General features: G+C 46.3%; 1 protein-coding gene across 7 annotated transcripts in view; it reads left to right on the top strand.

Moving 5' to 3' along the window:
- Frmd4a (FERM domain containing 4A) overlaps positions 1 to 25,940 on the top strand; it is a 611,671-nt gene that overhangs the window by 466,749 nt on the left and 118,982 nt on the right. For all 7 annotated transcript variants that reach the window (XM_052729402.1, XM_052729398.1, XM_052729400.1 and 4 more), the window contains 2 exons: positions 9,572 to 9,664; positions 25,715 to 25,799. In XM_052729402.1, coding sequence (XP_052585362.1) covers positions 9,572 to 9,664; positions 25,715 to 25,799 — 178 coding nt within the window. The remainder of the gene's footprint in view (positions 1 to 9,571; positions 9,665 to 25,714; positions 25,800 to 25,940) is intronic.

Below are 25,940 nucleotides of genomic sequence, written 5' to 3'. Positions count from 1 at the left end.
AATTATTAGGTCAACGTTCTTATAATCAAGCAGATTCGTGTTCAGACCGAAATGTTTATTTTATTTTATTTTTAAGTAGATCTGTGTGGGTTTGGTTTTCATTAAGGTTAAATGAAAACTTCTGGAAAGTAAATGTTTCTCTCCAGTATTGGCGAAACAATAACAGGAAGTGGAGTTGATGATAAATTCAGGGCGTAAGATGATAGCTGGTCAGTTTCACATTCTAAGCTGAAATCGAGAATACAAAATCAAAGTTCATATCACCCATCTGATGGAAACGTGGGTTTGCTTTCAGCAGTCTTCCAGTTTGGGTCATGTTTTATAATAAAGGAAAGGATAGGTTCATTGAAATATTTTTTTTCTCTCTTAGTATATTGTTTCCAAAAGAGTTTGGTGAAGATCAGCCCAAATTCTTAGATAAGAGTAAACAAAAGACTGGGGATGTAATTGAGTGGTGAAACGCTTTCCTAGACGTGTGCAGCCCTTGGTTCTATATTAACAGGGGGTGACTGTAATTGTCTAAGGGATGCCAATAGTTCCCCAGCACAAAGAATTGAAATGAGCGGGACCAGGAAAGACAGAAGATGAAGCCACAGAGAAAGGGAAAGTAACAGCTGTATACATTCAGGATGGGAGAAGCCCAAGGCTGGAAGTGCATTAGACAGATGCCAGCCTGGGTATTTATAGGACTCCTGGGCCCACTCCTTTCCCTCTATTGGACCTGTCTAGATACTCTCCCCCATGTCTTCCCACAGTTTTTCCTCTCAGTGTTTTCTGGGAACAAGAGATATCTGTCTCAGAGAGTCTGCCCTTACCTTCCCTGTCTGCCCACGTTTCCTCAAACTCTGCTTCCCCATCCCCTGCACCAGGAAACAAAACAAAATAACCTACTTTAAATCAATGTTCCCTAAGAAGTCTCCTCTGTGTGTGTATTTGTGTGCACACACCCCTCCACGCCTTTAGGATTATAGACATGGTTTCCTAAAATGCTCATAAGTCAGGGTGAGGTCAGTGGTTGGGTAGGACAGTAGAGTCCAGCCCAGACCCCAGGAGTGAGGTGGGACCATTGAGGTAGGATAGCTTCTGAAACAAGAATAGGCAACTTCTATGTTGGTCAGTGGGAGAGTGACCATATGCGTCTGTATATGGCTGTGGTTGGCCTTGCGGATCTATGAGTTGACAAGGTATCCACACACAAGCATGAGGACCTAACTTTAATCCCCAGAACTTAGGTTAAAAAATCAAAGCCAGGTTTGGTGGACCACATTTGTAATGGGGAAAGTGGAGACGTGTTATGGATATTCTCAGCAGAGAATCAGCTGTGCACTTAGAGAGACAGGTGAGCTCTTCTTTGTTTAGGAGGAGGCAGGAAATCAGGCTAATGCTTTAGAAAGGCCTAGCATCCCTCTACAATTTCTTACAGCCTTTATAGGTCAGGGAAGAGTGTGGCCACCTGAGAATAGTCTCTGAGTCTCGTACCAGACAAAAGGAGTTTCTGTCACAGTTAGACATGCTCACAGCAATAGAAACTGTGGACATGAACATTTTACAGATAGATGTTTTGCAGCTAGCAATAAAAGCATACAAACATTTGAAATGGCAATAAAAAGTATCCTTTCTTGCTAGGTATAGTGGCACATGCCTTTAATTCCAGCACTCAGGAGACAGAGGCAGGCAGATCTCTGTGAGTTTGAGGCCAGCCAGTGTTACCTAGAGAGACCCTGTCTCAAAAACAAAAACACTAACAACAAAAATCTTTTCTTAGCAGACAGGATCTACAGTATAACCTTTGACCAGATAGTTGTGCCAGCTACTACTTAAGGTACTCCAGCAGGTACTTACCTTCTCAGGATAAAGAATATAAACAAGTTGGCAGAAACTGGCATACTTACATAAAATTTTTAACTCATTTTTCTTCACAATCCTATAATTTTTAGGCAAAGACTTCTATTAGGCTATCATAAAATAAAGTAATAATTTGGTTAGGTTAGCTGTATATACAAGTGCACAAACTATATATTCATATCATCTCTCCAGAGACAAACTGACCTCTTAGGCTCACTGTCCTGCCCGCCCACTTACCCTACTCAGCAATGAGAGACACTGTCTCAAGAAATATGGCGGGAGACTGGAGAAATAGCTCGGCAGTTAAGAGTACTTGCTGTTCTTCCAGAGGACCTAAGCTTGGTTCCCAGCACCCACAGAGGGTGGCTGACAACCACCTGTAACTCCAGCTCCAAGTGTTCTGGCCTATACAGACACCCACACACGTATGCACATAAAAGTAATAAATCAATAAAACTTTCCAAAAGAGAGGAAAAAGTGAGCAGCAACTGAGTAACAAAACCCAAGGTTATCCTCTGATCTCACACGTGCACACACATGCACACCTGTACACACACACACACACACACACACACGTGCACCCCACATACAAGTGATGTTTGGGGTAGTGGCTGTACAGAAGCGGTGGAAAGTGCAAAGCATCCTCTTCCTCATACATGCAGCCCACAGGGCACTGAGGTGCAAGGCAGGCTGGCTGGCCTTCTCTAGTCTAGAAGGACCTCTACCCGCAGGTCAGGAGAGGTGCAGCCAATAAAGCATCTGGCAGGGAGTAAAGAAGAACCTCTTCAAACAACTGTACATCTAGACAAACTGACTTTCACAAACACAGACGTTCTCGACCCTCTCGGTCAAGAATCCCCATGAACCCCCTAATTACTCTCCATGCTGTTCCCACTGATTGGAAGGAAGCCGTAAGCCTCAATCAGTCATAGCCTCATTGTTCCCATTTCCCAAGTAAGTTTACTCAATTCCAAGAGTCCATGAACTCTGGACAGTCCCAATTAGACTTCCCTTCAGAGTCAGTCAACAAGAGTCGAAAAATGAGCATGTTATCTTGGGTCAGGGAGGAAAAAGTCTATGTGCTGAGGATTGCAGACCACAGCCCTGATAGCCCTAGCCAAGAGCAATGGATCGGAAGGATGAAAAGGTCGAAAGCCAGTCTTTCCCCAAGGCAGGAAAGGGACATGAAAGCCACACATCAAAGCTGGGAGGTGCACACCCCTGAGTCTAATGGGCCATCCTATAGGCCTATGTAGTTGGGAGCTGAGCTCTCCTGATTCTCTGCTGGCCTGATAACCTACCTGGGTGTGTGTTCATTCGTTCATGTATGCCTGTGTGTAGAGGGCACTCGAGAGAAACATCATCCTCCCCATAGTAGGTCTCACGCTACCCTTCTGGCACCACCCTTCCTCCTGGATCTGAGTGGGAGGGTGTCACCAGCCAGGACCCACAAGAAAAGAGCTGAGCCACCTGCTGGTTCCTAAATAAGAACAGCTGTGCCTGGTGCACTAGGAGAGAAAGAGCAGGTGTCAGCCCCAGAGAAAGTCAAGCCTCTGAGAGGCTAGCACAGGAAACAGACCAACTAGACAAGGACAAGAGTGACTTAGGGAACAGTCCTTCATGGCCTGATAATACCTGGGCCGACATACATCTCTGGGCCTCTTTGGTAATCGGAACATTTGTTCTTTTCCTTTCAAGAAAGGGAAGAACAAAGGTTGCCCTTTGGACTTGGGCCTGGACACAGGAATCACCAACCCAGACCAGATCACGCCCTCAGGCACATGTTCAAGGGGCAGCACTGGCCTTCCCAGGAGGAGCAGCAGGGTGTTTGGTAGAATATATGTATGGTTCTTAGGTAGAAGTTGTCTGCCATCCTTCAGTTTTAATTATGGTGATGACATTTTGTGGGGAAAGGTTCCTAGATGGAACCCTGGGGAAAATAAATAAATAAATAATGCAGACAGGGAATTGGAAGTTTCCCTAGCCTTCTGTCCCCCCATAATTGGTATTTATTGATAAAGTATCAGAGACAACAGTGTAATACTTTACGCCTGAGAATATACAATGTTATTGGTAACCAGTGGTTGCCGCATTGATACAAGTACTTCCTTCTCTGTTGTTATTTTATTTTGAAGCTTTTTATTTGGAAATATTAAAGAAGAGTTACAAAGACAACACAGACTCCCTTCACCTTCCACCCAGCTTCCCCCCATGTCAGCATCCTGCAAACCGTGTGGTACATAGCAAAACTATGACACAACACTACTGCTAGATGAACTAAGCCCTAGGCTCTCCTCAGATATCACCAGGTTGCCCATGATTTTTATTTCCTGCTCTAGAATTCAGTTGCACTTGGTAACTTTTGATTTGCACTAACTCTGTCCAAATAAAGAGAGCTGCAGGTGATATTCCTCTCAGTGTTCCCGGTAGTGATGAACTAGGCAAGTGAGGGCAGTTTGGATAGCTTTGACACATTCTGAAGCAAAGGCCCTGGGAGAAATTTGATCTTTACGTAGTGTTTTAGAATTTAGATGTATTTTTTTTATTTTTGTGTGTATGAGTTTTTGCCTACATTTGTATATGTGTGCCACATGCATGCAGTATCCACAGAAGTTAGAAGAGGGCATCAGATCCCCTAGAAAAGCTGGAGTTATAGATAGTTATGAACCACCACATGGGTGCTGAAAACCAAACCTGGGCCTCTGAAAGAACAATACGTATGTGCTCTTCACCACCTGACCATCGCTCCAGCTCCTTAGAATGCTCATTGACAGGCAGCTGGAGCCAGAGTGCCCTTCCACATTGGTGACATATCGGAAGGACCCAGGACACTTTACATTGAGTTGTTTCATTTGTTTTGTTTTTTCTTCAAAGATCCCCAGTTTGTTCTGACATACAGCTAAGTTCAAAAGTCCTGTTCCAGGACCTCGAATGTCAGAACCAATTTCTTCCTGCCCCCTTGACTCATTTCCAGAATGACCGATCCCATTTGATCTATCAGGGACCGATAATGTCTGGCATGTCCCAGGGGTCTAAGACACTGCAGAGGGCTACCTTCCAGACACCATTCCTAACAGTGTGAGAATCAGCTCCTGAGTCCAGATTTAGTATCTCCCTATGAAAAGACTGTAAACTGAGGAATGAGGGCATGCAGGTCAATGGTTTAGCTTGAGTACTTTCCTAGCATGCTGAAGGCTACCGGCTCAGACAGCACCACAAAGAAAAAAACTAAACAGACAAACAGCCTAAGATTCTCATTTATCCAACACGGCATCCGTTTAGAGAGAGTTGTTTTTACATTTTATTTTTGAAATAATTGCAGTACTATTTTAATTCCCAAATTTTAATATTTTTTAAGTTAATAACTGTGAGAAGATGAAGATCCCCTGTCAAAAGCCAAACACTAAGTAACTTCAGACAAAATAAGCAGTCAAACATACTACAAGTTGAAGTAATGATTGTCACTGCAATTAAGTTTATCTCCTGTCCCCAATCTTGTGAAGGGCTCATCAGATGGTATAATTGAATATCCATGTCTTTAAAAAAAAAGAAAGAAAGAAAGAAAAGAAAAACTTTTAAGAAGTGTTTAGACATTTGAGGGTAAAAACATGTTAGCCATTATTGCGCAAGCACAGTTAGAATGTCCTTTCACATGCCAGTTAAGAAAATGAACGGCTCTCGGCCTATTATTTCATCACAGATCTCTTTGAAATTTGTTAGCACTGACATTCCTTCCCTTCCACAAATGTTTGCATACAATTTTGCTTAAGTTTTAGAGGGGTCACGGGCACCATGAGGCCACAGTCCTAGTTTGAGAACATAAAAGGTAGTCAATTAAGGACCGTTACTTTCAGCTTCCTGTACCATAGTTCTTTATGTGTGTGCATGTGTGTATGTTCAGGTATATGTGTGTGTGCATGTGTGGGTCTGTGTAAGCCCAGAGGCGATCTCAGGAACGTTGTCCACCTGCTTTGAAGCAAGTGTCATTGGCCTAGTGCTCACCAATTAGGCAAGAATTGATACCCAGCAGTCCACAGGGACCCTGCTGTCTCTTCCTCCCCAAAGCTGGGGTTACCAGAGCACCCCATCACACCTGCTTTCTTATGTGGGTGCTATGGATCAAACTTGGCCCTCATGCCTGTGTCACAATTAATCGAGTTGCTTGATCAGTACAGGTCCAGGAGTCAGAGTTAGCTCAATAATGAGTGTCTTGTTGGCAACACACCTGTGACCCATCGCCAGGCATGCTGGGTCCGAAAGTGTGCCCGAGTCTACATTGCTCTGTGTCCCTTCTTATGCAGAGCGCATGGCGTTGGCTGAGGCATCCACAGAGTCCGGCACAAGTCACTAGTGTATCTACCATTTGAAAATAAAGTTCAAAAGCGATTTCTTATCTTGGGAGCGAAAGTCAGCAGCTCTGGGATCATCATTTACTTAGCAGTGGGCCTGTGGTTTCCACTCATTAACTCCTAGACGGCAGGACAGTGAAAGTCAGTGGCCCCAGCCCGCCGTGCCTGGGCTGTCCTAGCTGCTTCCGGGAACTTGACATTCAGTACTCATGACAGTCTCTGAGACGAGCACACCACTGTCACACATCACAGCAAACAACAGCACCTTATGTCGAGTGGACCAGACAAGTACTGGAGCGTGACTTTATATATGTGTAGCTAAGATCAATCAAAAAGAGTGGTGCCGTTCCGGCAGGGGTTAGGCACTTCAGTGATCCCTGCCCACCCCCACCCCGACCCCAGTGCAGATGATACTGAAGAGCCTGGGTCTTATTCTAGGCGAGCAGAATGAATTCCTCATACCTGGGGCAGGAGCATTGGCTGGACCTGGTGACAGTCATTGAATCTATAAGAAAATGGATGTCAGGGCTGGGGAGATGGTTCGCTGGATAAAGTGCTTGTTCCACCAGCATGAGGACCAAAATTGAAATCCCTCAGAACCCAAAACTGGACAAGCAAGGGGACTTTCTTTCTGCCTAGCACTTGGGAGACAGTCGGGGGAGCCTTGGGGCAAGGCGGCTAACTAGACTAGCTGGAATCAGCAAGCTCTGAGGGCAGCTAGAGAGCCTGTCTCAAAGTGGAAGGCCCTGAAGAAAGGCATCCAACGTCAACACTGGGCATGCACATGCACACATATGAATATGTACCCACACACGTGTGAGGTCACATACACATGTGAGAACACAAACACACACACACACACACACACACACACACACACACACACACACACACACACAGAGACAGAGAGAGACAGAGAGAGAGAGACAGAGACAGAGACAGAGAGACAGAGAGAGAGAGAGAGAATATGGATCTTTGGAGCATGTTGTAAAATTGATGCATTTTTCTTTTTTTAAGATTTATTTATGTATTATGTATATTGTGTTCTGTCTGCATGTATGCCTGCATGCCAGAAGAGGGCGCCAGATCTCATTACAGATGGTTGTGAGCCACCATGTGGGTGCTAGGAATTGAACTCAGGACCTCTGAAAGAGCAGCCAGAGCTCTTAACCTCTGAACCATCTCTCCAGCCCTGCATTTGTTTTCTTAACAGAAACAAAATTGCTTTTAGCATTTACTGTCAGCCACGGGAGATGCAGAAATAACTGGCCTTTAGCTCCTGTCAGTCCCTCACGTGTACTTAGAAGGTAGTTAACAACACACAATATAGGAGATGCTGTAAACCAAATCAAGAGGCTGGAGAGGTGGCTCATGGGAATGCAAACATCAAGGCCAGAGTTCAGATCCCCAGAACGCATGTAAATGCTGGGCAGTCACCAAGGCCCTCCAATAATCCAAGGGCTCAAGAGGTGGAGACAGGATCCTTGAAGCAAGCTAATAAACTAGGCAAACTACTGAGCACTGGTTCACATGAGAGACCCTGTTGCAATATAAAAAGAGGGGAGTGTTCAAGGAAGACATGGGACATCAACCTCCGGCCTACACACACACACACACACACACACACACACACACACACACACACACACACACACACATGAACGTGCATTTGCATCGCACATGTGTGTACCCCTACACATTCTAATACATATACTCGTACAGACACCCCACATGCAGACATATGCAAAAAGCGAAATTTTGAAGCAGCCTTGCAACAACATATTGGAGCAAACAGTTTTATATTAATAAAAAAGTAAAGCCAGATTCCACCAGAATCGGCAGCCCTTGGTTTGTAAGGTAGTTTTCCCCGTACACACTCGGCTTGACTCTCTCTTGTGGAAATTTCTAGAAAAATCAATATTCCTGGACCATCCTTGGGAATTTGTTTACTTAGGGAATCCAAGATATTAACTGGCTCCACATTCTTCCCACTTGAACAGCTCCCGGCCCCACCCCCTGCCCAGCCCCACCCCCTGCCCAGCCCCACCCCCTGCCCAGCCCCACCCCCTGCCCAGCCCCTGCCCAGCCAAGTCTATAATCATTTCAGGCTCTAGGAATGGGTCAGTCTGTGAAGTTTGACAGCACATGGTAAAATGCATTTATAGTCCAAGCATAGTGGAGGCAGAGAGAGCAGGACCCTGAGGCTGGCTCTCCATCCAGCCTAGCCTAATGGCTTCCTGTAACTAACGTAGACAGAAGATGTCGTTTTCCCTCGGAAGCAGAATTCAGTTTAGGACTGCTCCCACCTCCCTGCTCTCTTTGCTTCTAGCCATTTCCATACGTTGGTTTCCAGTCAGTTCATTGCTAGATAAATATCAACCCAAAGCAGGGCATTGTGGAAAATGCCTGTAATCCCACCTTTTGGGAGGTCGAGGCAGGAGGATCAGGAATTCACAGTCATCCTGGATTATGTAGTGAGTGTAAGGCCAGCCTGGGTGAGACCCTCATATTTTTTTTTTTTCTAATCAAGCCAATATTTGGCCAACAACATAGCGATCAGTTCTAAAACATTTCCTCATGGACCTATTTCCTGCAATATCCCTTACCCCCAGTCAGTTTTCAGGAGCTGAAGATTGATTTGTGTTTTCTAGAGTTTTACATAAATGGGATTGCGTCATTTATATGCTTTTTTAAGTCTTTCATTTAAAACTTCCTTTGTTCAGCTGCATTACAGCAATAGCACTTTCTCTCTGTTGCTGTGTAGTATTCCACTTGGGGACTCTGCCATCATTCACTAGTTTTTCTGCTGGTAAACCTTGGGATTGTTTTAAGTTTGGGCCATTCTAGTGTCTTTTCACATTCAGTGTCTGTGAACTCATGTGTAAGAGACCTTGTGTAGACAAATGCCTCCTTTCGTGGGGAGGAACTGTGAATGCCTAGAAATAGAATAATGGCTTGATCGTATGTAGGTTTGCGTTTAAGTGCGGTTCATGTGGCATCCCAACCGCTTCCAGTAGGTTGATGTGAGGATTGTTAGCATGTTACTGAAGTGTGTTCTGAGTCCTATAGGGAAAGCACATACCCCGCAGGAGTGGAAAGGAAACTGAGGCTGAGAGAGAGCAAGCTGTGGTTAAAGGAAGCAGGCACCACATCTCATCTTGACTTCATGATTCATGTCCTGTCCCCGCCATACAACAGTTCTCTCGGGAACTCTTTCCCCCGGATAATTCCTGAGTGTCCCTCCATTACTGAAATACCAGGAAGGATTCAAGATCCCCTGCATGCCTACAACCCAGTGGGTTCTGCTCCAGGGAGAACCTCGTCTCCAAACACCTGCACAGTCCAACAACCTAACCAGATGCCTCTCCTTTCTCCAGGGGACACTTGAACTGGCTTCAACTAGATCGAAGAGTACTGGAACACGACTTCCCCAAAAAGTCTGGGCCTGTGGTTCTGTACTTCTGCGTCAGGTAGGTACTCCTGGAATTCCTACTTTGGCTCCTTTGTTCTTTATCAGAAAAGTCTGGAAGGATGGAGAGACTCAAAGGAAAAGGGGATCACGTATCTCTTGGTCTGTGGTTAGGGGTAAAGGCCATAGTACAATTGCATTCCAAGAGGCTGAAAACTCAGGTATGACTGCTCTGGGTCCATCAGTGTGTGCACTGGTCACAGGCTTGCACGCTTGTGTGAGGGCACATGTGTGGAATGGAGGGAGAGAGTCGTACATCTCAAAGTAAACTGAATCTTGCATTGTGTCACAAGTCCTGGGATTTGTTTTGGAGCCCCTTGAAGCTCCCTAAGAAGCCTCTGTGGCCATTGCTTCTGTCCTAAGTGCCACTGGAGTCCCTTGAAATATATAGATTTATCTCAAATTGGGCTGATTGAAATGCCCTTCTAGCAGAGAAGAAGAAAGGATCAAAAGATGTCAGAGGGCTGAGAAGATGGCTCAGTGGATGCAGCGCTTGCAGTTCAAGTGTGAAGACCTGAGTTCAAATCCCCAGTGTGTGTGTGTGTGTGTGTGTGTGTGTGTGTGTGTGTGTGTGTGTGTGTGTGGAGTCAGGCATGTCACTTGCCTGTAGTACCAGTGTTCAAGGGGCTGAGACAGGAAGTCCCCGGGGCAAGCTGGCTAGTTGGACTTGCTGAATACTAGTGAGTTCTGAGATCCGCAAGAGACGGTGCCACAGTGAGAGCAATCAAGGATGATACCCAGTGTCAACCTCTGGCCTCCACACTCTTACGGACACATGAAAATATGCATACGCACATCATACACATACACAAAAAGAAAACTGCAATGTCCACTTACCTGTTTGAACACATTTTACTTAGCAGTTGATGTAAGAATTGCATTTGTGATGTAGTGCTGTGATTGTGTGTGTGTGTTTGTGTTTACATGCATGCGTGTGCATATAGAAACCAGAAAACAACCTCCTGTGCCATTCCTTGGGCACTGTTCACCTCTTACTTGAGACACAGTCTCTCAGAGGGCTGGGATTCGCAAAGTAGGCCGGGCTGACTAGCCAGCAAGCCCCAGGGGGCCACCTGTCTCTGCCTTCCAGTGTTGAATTACAAAAATGTGACACCATGCCTGGATTTTTAAAAATCTGAGTTCTGGAGTGCAAACTTAGATCTTCATGCTTGCAAAGCAAGCACTTTCCTATTGAGTCCTCTCCCCAGCCTCGTGGGACACTTTTTTTTTAAACTTTATTATTGTTGCTGGTGTGTGTGTGTGTGTGTGTGTTTGATGTATATGTGTGGACACACACATGCCGCTGCTTCCATGTGGAGGTCAGAGGACAACTTTTTGGAACTGATTCTCTTCTCCCACCTTTATGTAGTTTCTGGGGACCAAACTTTAGTCATTAAGCTTGACAAGTACTTTTAACAGGCTGCGCCATCTCACCTGCCCCAATAAAGAGCTTTTACCGTCTGTCCTGTCTTCTGAAGACCCCAGGACTGATCACATCTGTTTGCAAATGGATATAGGAGGCCAGAGGAAAGTCAAAATGCAAATAAGCAGCCAAGGCAGGAGCTAGACCCCAGACACAGCAACACTGAGCACCCAGCAGGGGAGGCGTGAGGACCATTCTTGCTAAACCCTGGAAGCACTCTTTCTAAAACAATCATTCTTGCTAAACACTGGAATCACTCTTTCTAAAACAATCAGCAGTACTGCGGGGGTAGGAAGGGCTGGATTTGTTTCCATTTTTCCTTCTGGTATCGTGGGTTGAACCCAGGACCTTGACACTAACAACCACACTACACCCTCAGTTTTCAAATGAAAATGGCCACTTTGCCAAGTCTACAGACCATGTTCCTCTTTAACACGCTCACGGAAGTCAGGAGTGGGATGCAGGGGGCTTGCAGCTCATTTCTCCCTGAAGAGCAGGGTCAGGGCCGCAGTTCTAGACTTGGCCGTCCTGACTCCACAAACGCCATTCACCAAGTCTCAAGCAAAGCACTAAAGGGTCCATTGAACAGGCTGGAGTGTGTGTCTTTACCTCAGCTGGTGGAGTAAATTTCAACTCGTGGTTAATGCCTTTTTGATTTGCTTAACAGCTGCAGGGATATCAGAGCTAATCTCAGCTATTTCCATTACTGATGGGAATGATTTCAGTGCCATATTCTCTCTAATGGTGTCTCAGATGAATGGGAAATAACCTTATAAAACAAAGACTAACAATTCCAGTGAGAGGGGAGGTGGGATTAGGCAAGAGTTGGTTCATTAACCTATAATCGTAGGTGAAAGCATATATACTTGGCCACATGTGGGGTGCCCCCTCCTTGCTACAGCTTTTTTTTTTTTTGCCATGATTGAGATTTTATTGTTAGTGCTGCAAGTTGGTACAAAGACATTTCAGTGCATGCATTTATTATCGTGTGTGTGTGTGTGTGTGTGTGTGTGTGTGTGTGTGTGTGTGTGTGTGTGTGTGTCACAGTGCATGTATGGTCAGAGGATAGAGGACAACTTTGTGGCTCACTTCTTTCCTTCCGCCTTTAATGGATTCTAGGGATCAATCTCAGGCTGTCATCCTTGTTCGGCATAGCGAACACTTTCCTCATCAGCAGCCCGCCGGCCCGATCTGTGAACAATTGCTAACACATGTACTGGAAATCTGTGTATTGTGATTCATTTTGAAATAATTATTCCAGCAGCTTTCCAGCTTCCAATCTAGAGGGAAATCTCCCCCAAGTGGCTCTTCTAATACAAAGGTCTTCAGACATTAATGAACTGTATGTAAGTCTGACCAACCTGCAGTTTAATACCACACACATATGTGTTCAAATTGTCGGTCTCTCAAGCACCTTAACAGCATTATTAAAAAACCTAACTACCATAAGGAGACCCAAGAGTTATTTATAGAGGCCTCACAGTTGCAACAACCAAGGAACAGTGTAGAAATAAGATTTAAAGTGTTCAAGATCTATTTAATGCACAACCAGGACCATTTGAGATGCCATTTGAGATGCTTTACGTTGTAAGCTATAAAACTGGCCCCAACCCCTAGAATGGTAAAGTCACCCCAATAAAGCATTATTTTTATTGTACCAAAAAACAACCCCAATTAGTAAATTATTTCATTTCTAAAAAAATATTTATGGTGGGGCATGAAGGTGCATGCATTTAATCCCATGCATTTAATAATCTGCTGGGGAGGCAGAGGCAAGCAAGTCTCTGTGGGTTCGAGACCAGCCTGGTCTACACAAGGTTCTAGGCTAGCCAAGGTTACATAGTATGATCAGTCTCAAAAGAAAGAAAAAAAAAAAGATGTGTGTGGTCGAGGAGATAACTCAGTCGATAAAGCTTACAGGACCTGAGATCCCCAAAACTCCCATCAAAAACCTGGACATGGTAGCAGTACAGAGAAAGAGACAGGAGAACCCCTGGAATCCCAGGCCAGCCAGCCAGCCTACTTGATGATTTCCAGACCAATTTCAAAAAAACCAAGGTGGGCAGCTCCTGAGGAATGACACTGCAAGGTGATCTCTGGCCCACACACACATGTATGCATGTGCACCTGCACACCTATGAACATTCAAACATACATGCACACCAAATCATTTTACACTTTAAAACTGGGGTGAGGCGAGGGTGCTTCATTCTTTAAGCTCTGTTTCTTTTCCTGGTTCTTTTTGTCAACATTATTAAAGCACTGGGCTTGGCTGCATGCCAGGGGCATTTTCCAAGCGCCTGTACAGACCCCAGTTGTCTGTAGGCTTGGGGACTCAAAACCTGGTAGCAAAGCATTGAGTTTTGAGGTACGTTAGGATGTGCAACCTTTCCGAGTCACCCCCAAGCTGTTCTCTCTGCCTAAACTCAGTGACAAGGAAGCTGGAAACATTCAGGGCACGTTAGCAGCAGAAAGAACTGGACATCAGACTGACCAGAGGCTGCACAGAATCCACTTGCCGTCTGCAGCCGGAAACGACGCTCCTGCCAATGGTACTTTCGGTTGGCCTTGGCAAGAATCTCGGGGAATACTCCTTAGACGAAAATCTGCAGTGTGAGTGTGGTGGTTCACACCTGTATACCTGGCACTGGGGAAGCTAAGGCAGGAGGATTGCTTTGAGGTCAAGGCCATCCTGAGCTGCAGTGTGAGATTATGTCTCAGAAAAATAATTCAGGCTGGTGGGGGGGATGGCTCAGTGGGGAAACAGCTCGTTGAGCCAGCATGGAGACCTGAATTCCAACCCAGCACCCGTGTAAAAGCCTGGTGTGAGGGAGCTCTGGGAAGAGGGGCAGACAGAGGTGGTTCTGGGGACTCAGAGCTGAAACGGCAAGTATCAGGTTCAGTGAGAGACTCTGTCTCAAAAATAAAGTAGAAGTGGTTGAGGAAGATACTTGGAGGTGACTGCTGGCCTGTGTGAGTGCTTACATGTGTATATGGTAAATATACACATGCGGGTATTCACACGGGCACATATGAACCCACATGCAAATAATTCTTTATCTCCAAATTCCATGTAGGATTAACCCTTCTCTACTCTTTGTGTGTGTGTGTGTTGGTCTGTATACACACCACATTCAGGCAGTGCCTTCAGAGGTCAGAAGAAGGCTTTGGATCCCTTGGAACTGGAATTACATGAAGTTGTGAGCCACCTGCCATGGGTACTGAGAAACAAAGCTGGGTTCTCTGCAAAAGCAAGTACTCTTAACCACTGAGCCATCCTGTCAGTCCTTCTCTGCTATTCCTGTATACAGGCTAGACAACAGAACATTCCTTTCTTTCCAGTTCCTAGCCAGTGGATCTTTCTGGAAGGTAGCATATTTCTGTGTTTAGTTTCCTCCTAGACAGCCAGGCCTGAGTGCTTTGTACTCATCGGGTCCAAAAACTATATACTTGGCCCACTCCTCCTCTTTTCTCCCCTAATCTCCACGGAGTCTGCACCATTATTCATCCTCCTGCGTAGACTGTGAGTCCTGAGCTCGCCCTGCTCCTCTTCCTGTTTTTAAGCACATGGATTCTCTATGGCAAAACCTCTCGACACCCTTCCCCCTCCTTCCCTCTTCTCTTTCCTCCCTGAACTCAGGCCCTCGTTTACTGTCCCATCAGCTCTTGCATCAGGGTCTCCAGCTGGCTGTCATCTCGTCCTGGCTGTAGGAGTCCAGCGCATTCTGTGATCGAGTTCCCACTTTTTGACTTGCCCACGCAGCACCCTAACAAACCAAACCCGGCCATTGATTTTCTCTGAGAGAAAATGCAGTTTGTCCCCGAGGTGCACTCCACGTAAGAACGCGTTTGTCCTTTAGTGCTCTTCTAACCATGTCCCCTTGGCTGGGAGAGGATGCTGTCACTTAGGGTTTGTCAGAGACAGCAAAAGCCACATGAGTGCACCCCATTAGCCTACTTCTTCTCTATCAGCTTCGTCTTTGTAGATTCCTCTCGCCTCTGCTGTACACACATACGTCACACACACAAACATGCACATGTACAGTGCAGACATATAAACACACACACACATGTAAAACACACACATACAGATAAACACACAGAGAGCTAGAGGCATACACCCACAGACACACATACATAGCCACAGATGCACAAATACATATTCATTACATACACATGTATATACATACATACACATGTATATACATACATACACATGTATATGCATACATACACATGTATACACACGTGTTCACGCATACACACACATCCCTCTGAAGAAGAGTGACTCTTACTTCATCTTTCCATATTACAGAAGTCACGAGCGCTTAGGTTCCCCCTCAGAGCTCTTTACCTCACAGCTACCTCACCCTGGCTCTCTCCTCTTCAAGACTACATGTTACCTCAGTACCCGGAGGACATACTCTCCTGTGGTGTGCCCACTTTTGCTCTTGCTCTACTTTGTTTATAGTAAATGCTCAGCAAGATGGGTCCTTGCTTGCTCCCTTCCCCACGTTTCACTGCGTTCTCGGTTCATGGCCATCCATCCCTGCTTCCAGTACACCCCGAGGTCCCTGGAGGACTCTACCTACAGATCCCACAGATGCTCGCTCGCTCTGTGGTGCCGCTCTGACGTGGCACACTGTGGCTCTGGCTGCCACTGACTGTGTCCTTGGTGAGTGTTCAGGTCTGTGGTGCTGTGAGGTTCTGATCCCAATCTTCTCCCTCTGTGCCTGGCTCTACCCTCATACTTCCATGCTAGTGTTTGTGAGGCCTTGCCTCTCTGTCTCCTCTCCCCCGTCCCCCGCCTTCCAGCATGGGAGTTCCTCCTCCTCCTCCTCACTTCGCTGACAGCTCCACTCTCACCAGTCCTGAACTCACTGTTTCCAGGTCCTTCCTGCTACTACAGGTGTGCACCCAAATGTAGCCCGAACCCACTGATGTCGTTACTTTCCTGCCCTAACACACATGTTGTTCAATGGCAACTCGTTATCCCTGTAACTGACACTCACTCGCGGACCTCCCCTGCCCTCCACAAGCCAGATCCCCAAGAGTCAACTAACAGCACCTCCTCTTTCCCACCGGTGCCTTCCTCTCTCCTGGCTACTTCTACTTCTTCTGCATCTCAGATTTACCCCTCACTTAGGGAGCACCTCCATTGGCTGTAGTTCCCGGCCTCCGTAAGCCCCTCCCAGACTTTCAATCTCCCGCTTAAGCTCTGCTTCTGACCTTGGCCCTCCTCCTTTCTCCACTGTGTGCTGCCACTGAGCACCTTTCTAGAATGTTCAATGCTAATGGTTCCCCCATTTTCAGTAGTGTGTTCCTTAGGGTCTGCCTACCTCGACCTACCTGTTCGACTTCACTTCTTCCTGCTCCCCTCTGATCACATACTAATCACTATGTGACCAAGAGCTCAGCCAGCCATTGTTGACTGCAAGTTCTAGCAGCTTGAGACGGAGCCTAAGAAGTGGGTCAAGAAAAAAAATAGGGAGGAAAATGCAGCTATGTACCCAAGGAAATCTGTGCATTTTGTTGGCCTGGGTTTGTGCTTCGACTAACTCCTACAGGGCAGTTCCTTGAATTGTATATTCGGCTAAACGACCCCACTTAGCCACTGTGTCTGTAAGAGAATAAATAGATTAATCGCTTCCAACCTCGAGTTTGATAAACAACAAACTGAAATGAACAATAGAAAAGGACAAGGGAAAGTGGGAAACTATTCTCTAGAAGATGATCCTTTGGCCCCGAGGATGTCTCTTTCCCTGATTGAGACAACAGTGGCTGCTTCCTGTCCCTCGCAAGAACAATGGTGGCCTGGATCTTAAATGGGGTGCCCAGCTAACCAGAACTTGCCTTAATTCAGCTGGGTCCGCAGTGAAGGTTAAAGCCTCTGAAATTCTAAACACCAGAGGTACTTGGCTGTAGAATCCACAGCTTATTATTCTCATTATTATCGCCCCCTTTTGCTACTAAAAGTCAGTGTTCCAAATGTGGCATTTGTGTTCATTACAAAATGAAACCACTGGCCCGTTTAATTAACACTTGCTGTAAATACTCTGTGATTCCCAAGTGCCAAGAGGTGGCTGGGAGAGGGAGGCAGAGGGGCAGGGGCCTGGCAGAGACCTGGCTGATGTCATCTGACTAGACAGTCACTGTGTCGCCTTCAGAAGCTTCCATGAGCTGAAGAACAGTTGCAACTCCCCAAGGCTGCAGATCCTGATGCCCAATCATCCAATCAATGAACTTGGAGCGCATACCCCCACTTCAGACTGGGATAAAATACTCTTTTTTTTTTCTTGTACATTTCTTTTTTTTTTTTTAATTTGTGTTTTTATTTTGCAATACAATTCAGTTCTACATATCAGCCACGGATTCCCTTGTTCTCCCCCCTATGGCCCCCCTCACCTTTCCCTGGAGGAGGTGGGAATGGGGGGTGGGCTGGGGGGAAGATGAGGAGGGCCATAAAATACTCTTGAGTAGCAGGTCCTTTGAGCTACTGTGGGTGTGACAATGGCTCACGGGGCTTTAAAGACATCTTGGCTTTGACCTCAGCCCGGAAAGCTGTCCCTTTCGGCTCAGAAAGGAGCACTAAGAATTACTCCAGTTAAATGTGGGAGGTAACTTATTTGAAGATACACATGTTGTGGGTTGGAGAGATAACTGGGGGTAAGGCTGCTGTATAAACTGACGGCATGACCATTACAAGGTATGGTTAAGGGGAAGGTTTTTCTTGTGGGTGTGAGGGAGGAAACGGCCAGAGGCATCTGGGAGAGTCCAGAGCAGAGAAAGTAGTAGACGGAACTTGGCCAGCAGACTGGACTTGACCGTGAGGGGGTGGGGGAAGAGTGAGTGATAAAGAGAAAAAGACCAAGAGAGAGCAAAAGAGAGGATGGGGAGGGAGGGAGAGAGAGAGGGAAAAAGAGGAAGAGAGGTATAGAGAGAAAGAGAGAGAGAGAGAAGCCGAAATACCAGGACTGTAACGAGAGATGAGTAGCTGTGGGGAGGGACGCCCATGAGTTGGAGAAGTGTTTTGTTTTGTGTTGTGTTGTGTTTTGTTTGTGTTGTGTTTTGTGGGGGAGGGGGTGGAGGAGGGCTGAGAAGAGCCAGAATGCCAGCATGGACTCTGAACCGGGTAACAGGTACTTGTGATACTGAGGGAGCCTGGAGGCCTGCTCCCGCTTTGGTATGCTAATAGGTACCACAGATAGCCACTTGTCCCTTCTTGAGCCAGTGATAAGGGAATGGCTCCTTTAATAGAGGGGGAAACAGCTTCACAACTCCTCAGTTTTGTCTGACCACCAGAATTTGGGGAAATGGAGTTTCCTTTGGACCTGACAGCTGCCAAGCCTGAAGCTGTGAATTCTGTCTCTGAAACCCACGTGATAGAAGAAGAGAAACAACTCCATCAAGCTTTCCTCTGACCTCCACACACACATTGTGGCACACGTGTGCATTTACACACAGGTGTTTATTTTGTTATTCAACTATGAAAGCCAACAGAGTATTGAAAAATAGCTTGTGACAGCCTGTAAGGCAAATTCTGATTGGTCTTAATAATAAAAACCTGGAGTCAGATATTAGGGTGAAAGCTGAAAAATCAGAGAATCAGAGCAGCCAGCCACTAGAAAGAATTCTTCCCTCTAGGAATCCTCAGACAGACAGGGAGCCTGGGCTCCTGTCTCTTCCCACCTTATAGTCCTCTCTCCACCCAGCCATATCACTTCCTGTCTCCACCTTCCTAGTGCTGGGATCAAAGGTGTGAACCACCACTGCCTGGCTCTGTTTCTCTTTTACACTGGATCAATCTTGTGTAGCCCAGGGTGGCCTTGAACTCACAGAGATCCGTTTGCTGGGATTAAAGGTGTATGCCACCACTGCCTGACCTCTATGACTAATTAATAGCTTAGCTCAACACTCTGCTCTTCAGGCAAGCTTTATTTGTTAGATCACAAACAAAATATCACCACAATAGCCCCCAAGAGAAGGGATGATGCCACTTGGGGCTGTGTAGGCAGGAGCACCTGGGAAGGTCAGGGGGCAAAACGAGAGGAGGGGAAAATAGACAATATCCTCTGTTATGGTTTCTCGGACATGCAACTGATAAAACAGGTAAGCAGGCTTGGGACTAGCTAATTTGAATGATTCTAATGGGCTTTCAAACCCAGGGACTTTTCCATGTCATCTAGAATATGTCTCTGGGCAGAAGAGTAGGGGACCATGAGAGGAGAGACAGCGGTGGCACGTGAAAGCCGATAGAGGTGGCAGCATGGCTTTGGGCCTGTTAGTCACATATGAGAGTTAGAGTCCATTGCCACGCATCACTTACGAGTTCTTACTTACTCTGAACTGGCTGACTTTGGAGCCGGCAAGCCCAGACGTTCATGCCTTGTAAAGATGCGGTTAACACAGAACAGACTTGGGTTTGCCTCACAGAGCCGTACGGTGGAGGATCCGTCTTTCATTTCCCTGGGATCCCGTAGGAACCCAGCATGCTCTTTGTAAACTGTCCGGGAAGCGGCCCCTTCCTTGCACGGGCAGTCAAGGAAAAGCAATAGTGCCACCTACCGCCACAGAGGACCGCAAACCAGATGCTCATAAAAGCAGGGGGAAAAGGACAGTCTCAACTTTCCATGCCAACCACCAACTGTCCCCATTTCCCCAGGAGTCTCCTCGACCTGGTGCCTGCCCAGGGTGTGAATGGAGATGTCTCAGGTCTGTTTTTATCTAAGCATTTCACTTTTAGATGTTTCCTAGCACAGATAGAAAGTTCAGGATGAATTAAATGTCCAAGATTCTGAACAAAGGCCCAGAGCTTCCAGGATTTTCCAGGCTGTTGTCTTGGTGATAAAGGTTAACAGGAAACTGCTTTCCAATTTCTGTCAAGAGGAGGATTTTTTTCCCCTCCATCCCAGAATAGGCTTGTTATTTCTGCAATCTCCCCTTACTCTCCTGCCAGCGAGTAGAGATTTGTTAAAATGGATGCCGATGCCAGAGACGGCCATGCTGCTGCCTCATTTATTTCTCCATTACTACAGCACTGAATTTCATAAAATATCCCTCTGGAGGAAACGGGGGCTGAGGGTGGGGGACGCAGAGAGCATCTTCACACTTTAGTTGAGGTCTAAGGTAAATGGGATGAAGACATGGGACTTAGAAAATTAAGTTATTTCAGATCCTCTGGATTTACACTCAAAATTACTATGGCAGTAAGCTCTGCCAGACTCTGGCAGTCCCTGGTAATTTTTTGGTATGAAGATACAAGCTAATCAGCAGCCTAGCTTTAACGACTTTCCATGTGAACAGTTGAGAGATGGGAAGTGGCATGATGACGGGTTGTGTGGGGTGTGACGGACCCCCCACCTAAAATGTTATGACACTTTGGATGCCATTTGTTATCTCTTTGCCCTTACTCTTACGCTGTGATGTTGCTTAATCCCCAGCCCCTCTCCAACACACGAACATGCTGAATCATGTGTTTGGACATGGAGCTCCAGCTGGTGCTGCTGTGGGGGGATGTTGTGGGACCTTTGGGACATGGGGCTTATCTAGCCAAAGCAGGTTGCTGGGGGCGAACTCTGAAGGGTGTATTCACCCCTGGTTCCAGCCTGAGCTCTCTGCTTCCTAATCCAGCCAGCAAAACATGAAAAAACTATTCTGGAAGCGCCCTCAGCTTCCCTGCCATGCTGGACCAGTGTCTCCACACATTGACTCCAAAAGAGTACTTCCTGCCTGATGTTGTTTCTGTGAGGCATTCCTTCACAGTGAATACAGCTACAACTAATACAACTACCCCTTAGGAACTCTAATACAGTTACCCCTTAGGAACTCTAATACAGTTAACCCTAGGAACTCTAATACAGTTAACCCTAGGAACTCTAATACAGTTAACCCTAGGAACTCTAATACAGCCACTCCTTAGGAACTCTAATACAGTTAACCCTAGGAACTCTAACACAGCTACTCCTTAGGAACTCTAACTGAGAGGGGATGAAGTAGAGAAAAGCTGAGCATCAAAGTTAGCAGGGTTTTTGATTGTTTGTTTGTTTTAGACGCCATTTCTTTTCATGGTTTTATTTTATTTTATTTTACAATACAATTCAGTTCTACATATCAGCCACGGATTCCCTTGTTCTCCCCCCTCCCGCCCCCCCTCACCTTCCCCCCAGCCCACCCCCCCATTCCCACCTCCTCCAGGGCAAAGCCTCCCCCGAGGACTGAGATCAACCTGGTAGACTCAGTCCAGGCAGGTCCAGTCCCCTCCTCCCAGGCCGAGCCAAGCGACCCTACATAGGCCCCAGGTTTCAAACAGCCAACTCATGCAATGAGCACAGGACCCGGTCCCACTGCCTGGATGCCTCCCAGACAGATCAAGCCAATCAACTGTCTCACCCATTCAGAGGGCCTGATCCAGTGGGGACCCCTCAGCCATTGGTTCATAGTGCATGTGTTTCCATTCGTTTGGCTATTTGTCCCTGTGCTTTATCCAACCTTGGTCTCAACAATTCTCGCTCATATAAACCCTCCTCATTCTCGATAATTGGACTCCCAGAGCTCCACCCGGGGCCTAGCATGGATGCAAAGTTAGCAGTTGTACCAGATGCTGTACTTGTACGAAGATAACAGTGATATGCCCTAGCCCTCCTCCGGGAGGTGGCAGCCTAATGAGAAGACATCCCAGCAGTAGTCAGAAATGACAGGGTTCTGTCACACAGAGGTGTGCTAAGCAGTGTCCCCAGAGAGGGGCTTTGGGGGTGGGGCTTGGCTGTGGAAATGGTCTCTCTAGGGCCCTTTCAAGCTGAGGGATGAACGAGAGGGGTCCTTTGAGGGATGGAGGTGACTCTCTGTAGAATGCCTTGTCAGGGAAGCAGGTCGGTCTGAAAGGCCACATATACACGTTGTCAAATGATTTCTCAGCCATCATGAACTTCTGGGAGTGGAGTCTCAGGTCCACAAAGCCAGACCTTGCCACACTGCCACCGTGTCTCACTGTTAAAACGAAGAACAGCTAAAGTCACTGTCTAGTTTGGACCTTAAGTACCAGAAAAACAACAGAGCCCTCCTAAGGCTAACAGTGACCTTTCCACTATGAAACAACTTGGAGTCTAAAGGTGTAGAATCGGAAATAGCTTAGTGCTCAAAGCATTTCCGGTCTTTATCACATGTATTGTTCTCCTTTTCCCCGGTTTTCCCTCTTCCCTTCTTCCCACTTCCTGTTATACACACACACACACACACACACACACACACACACACACACACACACACGCGCGCGCGCGCGCGCGCATGTGCATGAGCGTGCACGCGATTAACGGATGAATACCTAGACTTTAAAATTAATTTAACATGCTTTCCTTCAAGAGGTAGAATCTGCCACTGTGTTTCAGGTTTCCATTGCTCAAGTACTAACAGTTGTGCAACTTCAGCCTTCCCCGGAGACCTACTTCCCCTGCACAACTACTACATAGAGGCCCTGTGATCTAAACCACCTGCTCCCAAAGCGGCAGGCAGGTGTTTCAGGAACAGGGCAGCTAGAGATCACCCAACCCCCTCTCACAGGCTTTGCAAGTGAGGACCATGTTTTAATCCTTTGGAATTTTGTAAGTTTGATTTTGTAACAGACTGCTATTGTCTGTTCATGGAGGCGACCTGCCCATCTCTAAGTGACACCAGGTTCACTAGCGTGTGTACATAAATCTGCACCGCAGCCACCACAGCAGGCTCTTCACACATTTGAAAAATGGTAGAAGACACCATTCACTTAGTATATGAACAAGAAGGCTGGCTGTGAGCCTGGCCTGCCTAGCCTGGGTTTGTCAGTTGTAAGGAGGGTTTTTTGCTGTTTTGCTTTTTGAGACAAGGTTTCGCATATCCTAGACTGGCCTCAAACTCTATGTAGCTAAGGATGGCTGTGCTCCTATTCCTTCTGCTTGGCCCTTCCACAGCTGGGATTACAGATGTGTACACTAAATCCCGTTTTGACTTGTTCCTGCAGCCGCCGCTGGTGGTGGTGGTGGTGATGATGGTGGTGGTGATGATGATGATGATGGTGGTGGTGATGATGATGGTGGTGGTGATGATGATGGTGGTGGCGGTGGTGATGATGATGATAATGATGTGCCACAGTGGAGGAGGCAGTGGCAGCAGGTGGTGGATGTTTTAGTTTAAATGCATTCCCAGTATCTAAACATAAAAAGACTTCTTACGTGGAGATCCATTGAGTCCCACTCTGCTCCTCCTCCTCCTCCTCCTCCTCCTCTTCCTCCCCCTCCTCCTCTTCCTCCTTGTCTTCCTCCTCCTCCTCTTTTACTTTATTCGTCTCTCATATTTTACATCCCGACCACAGTTTCCCCTCCCTCCACTCCTCTCAGCCCCCCCCCCCCCCCCCGCTTTTTTTTTACAATTGGAAAAAGAGACTCTCAGTACAGTCAGGTGGCATGTCCTAAGTCACACAGAGCTGAGGTTACATCCCTGGTCCCTGACTTCCTCCCCAGAATCTTTATGAGAGTGTGTCATGTTGCTGAGTGGCCACAGCACTTGCTTCTTCCTCTGCCCACTTTACCCTCTGCGCCCTCCTGTCTGTTTATGTCCTAAAATCCCGCCAGTGCCCTCCTAGTCTAGTCTGGATGTTACTCCAACAGCCTGCACTTCGTTTCCTCATCCAAAATCGCTCCATCCTTAATGCACTGGTCCTTAGGCTGAATGGGCACATTATCTGATTAAAGAATTTAATAACCTCTGAACTGATGTGTAAAGGCATGTTTAATGTAAACTTAAATACTGTCAGCGTGTTTCATCTTGAGAGAAATCCATATGCTCCCTCTGATAGGAACGCAATTCTCATTTGGCTTAATATGCGTGAATGTCACAGCCTTGAGAACACTTATCCCAGCCCAGGAGTGTGCTGAGATGCAGTCACACTTCATCACCCTCAGGGAAGCATGTAGGAAGTGGTTGTAAGGGCCACGTGACCACCACCTGCTGCTCCATTGAACAGAACAAAGTCTCTTCTAAAAATCTAGCTGACAATGATTAGGATAAAAAAAAAAAAGTAAGATGAATAAAATAGCAGAATGAAGAATTGGGAATTGGGTGAGGGAGAAGAAAGTAGATGGTCGGCTAAGGGTCAGAGAATCATAGTTAATCCAGGTCTGTGACACCCACACTCAAGGTGTCTGCGGAGACTGGGCTCCAGAGAGCTTGGAGAGAGGAGTGGGATGGAAGGACCTGAGGGCCTTCTGGATGTTCTCCTTTTACAGCTGGAGCACTCTGGTCTGGCCCAGCTCTGGGGCTGTGTTTTAATCCATCCTCATTTTCATATGACTGTGGGTAATTATTTTTTTGCTACTTTGAGTTTGGGTTTATTTCCATGGAAACTTTGTGCAGGTATTCCATGTGCCGTTGTTGGAAAACCAAAGAACATGAAAACCCGAAATGTATAGTACTTGTACTTGTTTGTTAGTACTCGTCACACACACACACACACACACACTTTTTTTCTCTTGGGTGTGTGTTTTAAATGGTTTTGCTTCGGGTTTTAAGTCAGTGCCAAGAGCTGATGAAACAGTTCTGAAGAGCTTTCCACCTATACAAGCAGGAGGAGCCGAGTTTGAGCCCCAGAACCCACATAAAGCCAGGCATGCTTGCACATGCTTACAAGCCCATCACTGGGCTTGGAGGGACAGAAAGAGATCCTTGGGGCTCACTGTCTAGTCACCATAGCCTATTTGGTGAGCTCTGAGAGAGGCCATGTTGGTTTGTTTTTAAATGTGGACAGTTCCTAGGAAACTGAACTCGTTTGTCCTTTGACCCCCATATGCTTGTAGACATGTGAATACATACACTCCACATATATGTAGGAATACACACATACTCTACAATCAATGCCAAAAAAGGCATTGTAGTTTGTAAACTCAATTATGTCCTGTATCTTATTATCATAATGGCTTAATAGTTAGAACTGCTTTGTCCTTAGAGGTAAGACTGTTGTTAACTACCGAAGCTCCTATATGTGTCATAAGACTATATATTTCCAGATTTATTTGTGTGTGTGTGTGTGTGTGTGTGTGTGTGTGTGTGTGTGTGTGCACCTCCAGGAGTTTATGTGTGCACTGCATATATTCAGGTGCCCACAGAGGCCAGAGGGCATTAGGAGGCAGTTGTGAGTCATCTGATATGGGTGCTGGGAACTGAACCCAGGACCCCTCGCAAGAAGAGTAAACACTCCTAACTGGTGAGCTATCTCTCCAATCCCAATTCTAAATCTTTAACTAAGTTGACTTTACTATATAGAAAAACAGGAATCTTCGAATCTTAAAGTCATGTATGTCAATATCTCATGCAGCTTATGATTTGCATTTTCTGAGGGCTTAGTGATACCTGGAATGTATTCTCATATGCTTATTGGCCTTTAAGGTATGTTGAGAAAAATGCCTATACAATGGGTATAAAACATGGTGTGCCCTCAGAGAAGGCAGCAGAGAAAAGACCGATGGCCCCTTTGTCTTTTCTTCATTCAGTACAGGGACTGCAATCCTCCTCTGAAGCCACACAGCTCAACGCAGTGGTTGATTTTTCATTTCCCCCACCCTCCCCCACCCCTGTGCCTCACACATGGTTTTTCTCTTGCAGATTCTATATAGAAAGCATCTCCTACCTGAAGGACAATGCTACCATTGAGCTCTTCTTCCTGAATGCCAAGTCCTGCATCTACAAGGTAGGAATGTGCTCTTCCCGTTCAGTTTCCTAACATAATCAAAAATATCAAAATGTTGCCCATAAGGTAGTTTTATTGATTAGGAAAAGTCATTTATAAATTAATTGCTATAAATGAATGAGAAACTGCATGTAAGGAAAG

The sequence above is a fragment of the Peromyscus californicus genome, unplaced genomic scaffold (genome assembly GCF_007827085.1).
Source record: "Peromyscus californicus insignis strain IS unplaced genomic scaffold, ASM782708v3 Scaffold_8__1_contigs__length_139910024, whole genome shotgun sequence".
In the NCBI taxonomy this organism is placed as follows: Eukaryota; Metazoa; Chordata; class Mammalia; order Rodentia; family Cricetidae; genus Peromyscus; species Peromyscus californicus.
This window is presented reverse-complemented; position numbering and strand designations above follow the sequence as displayed.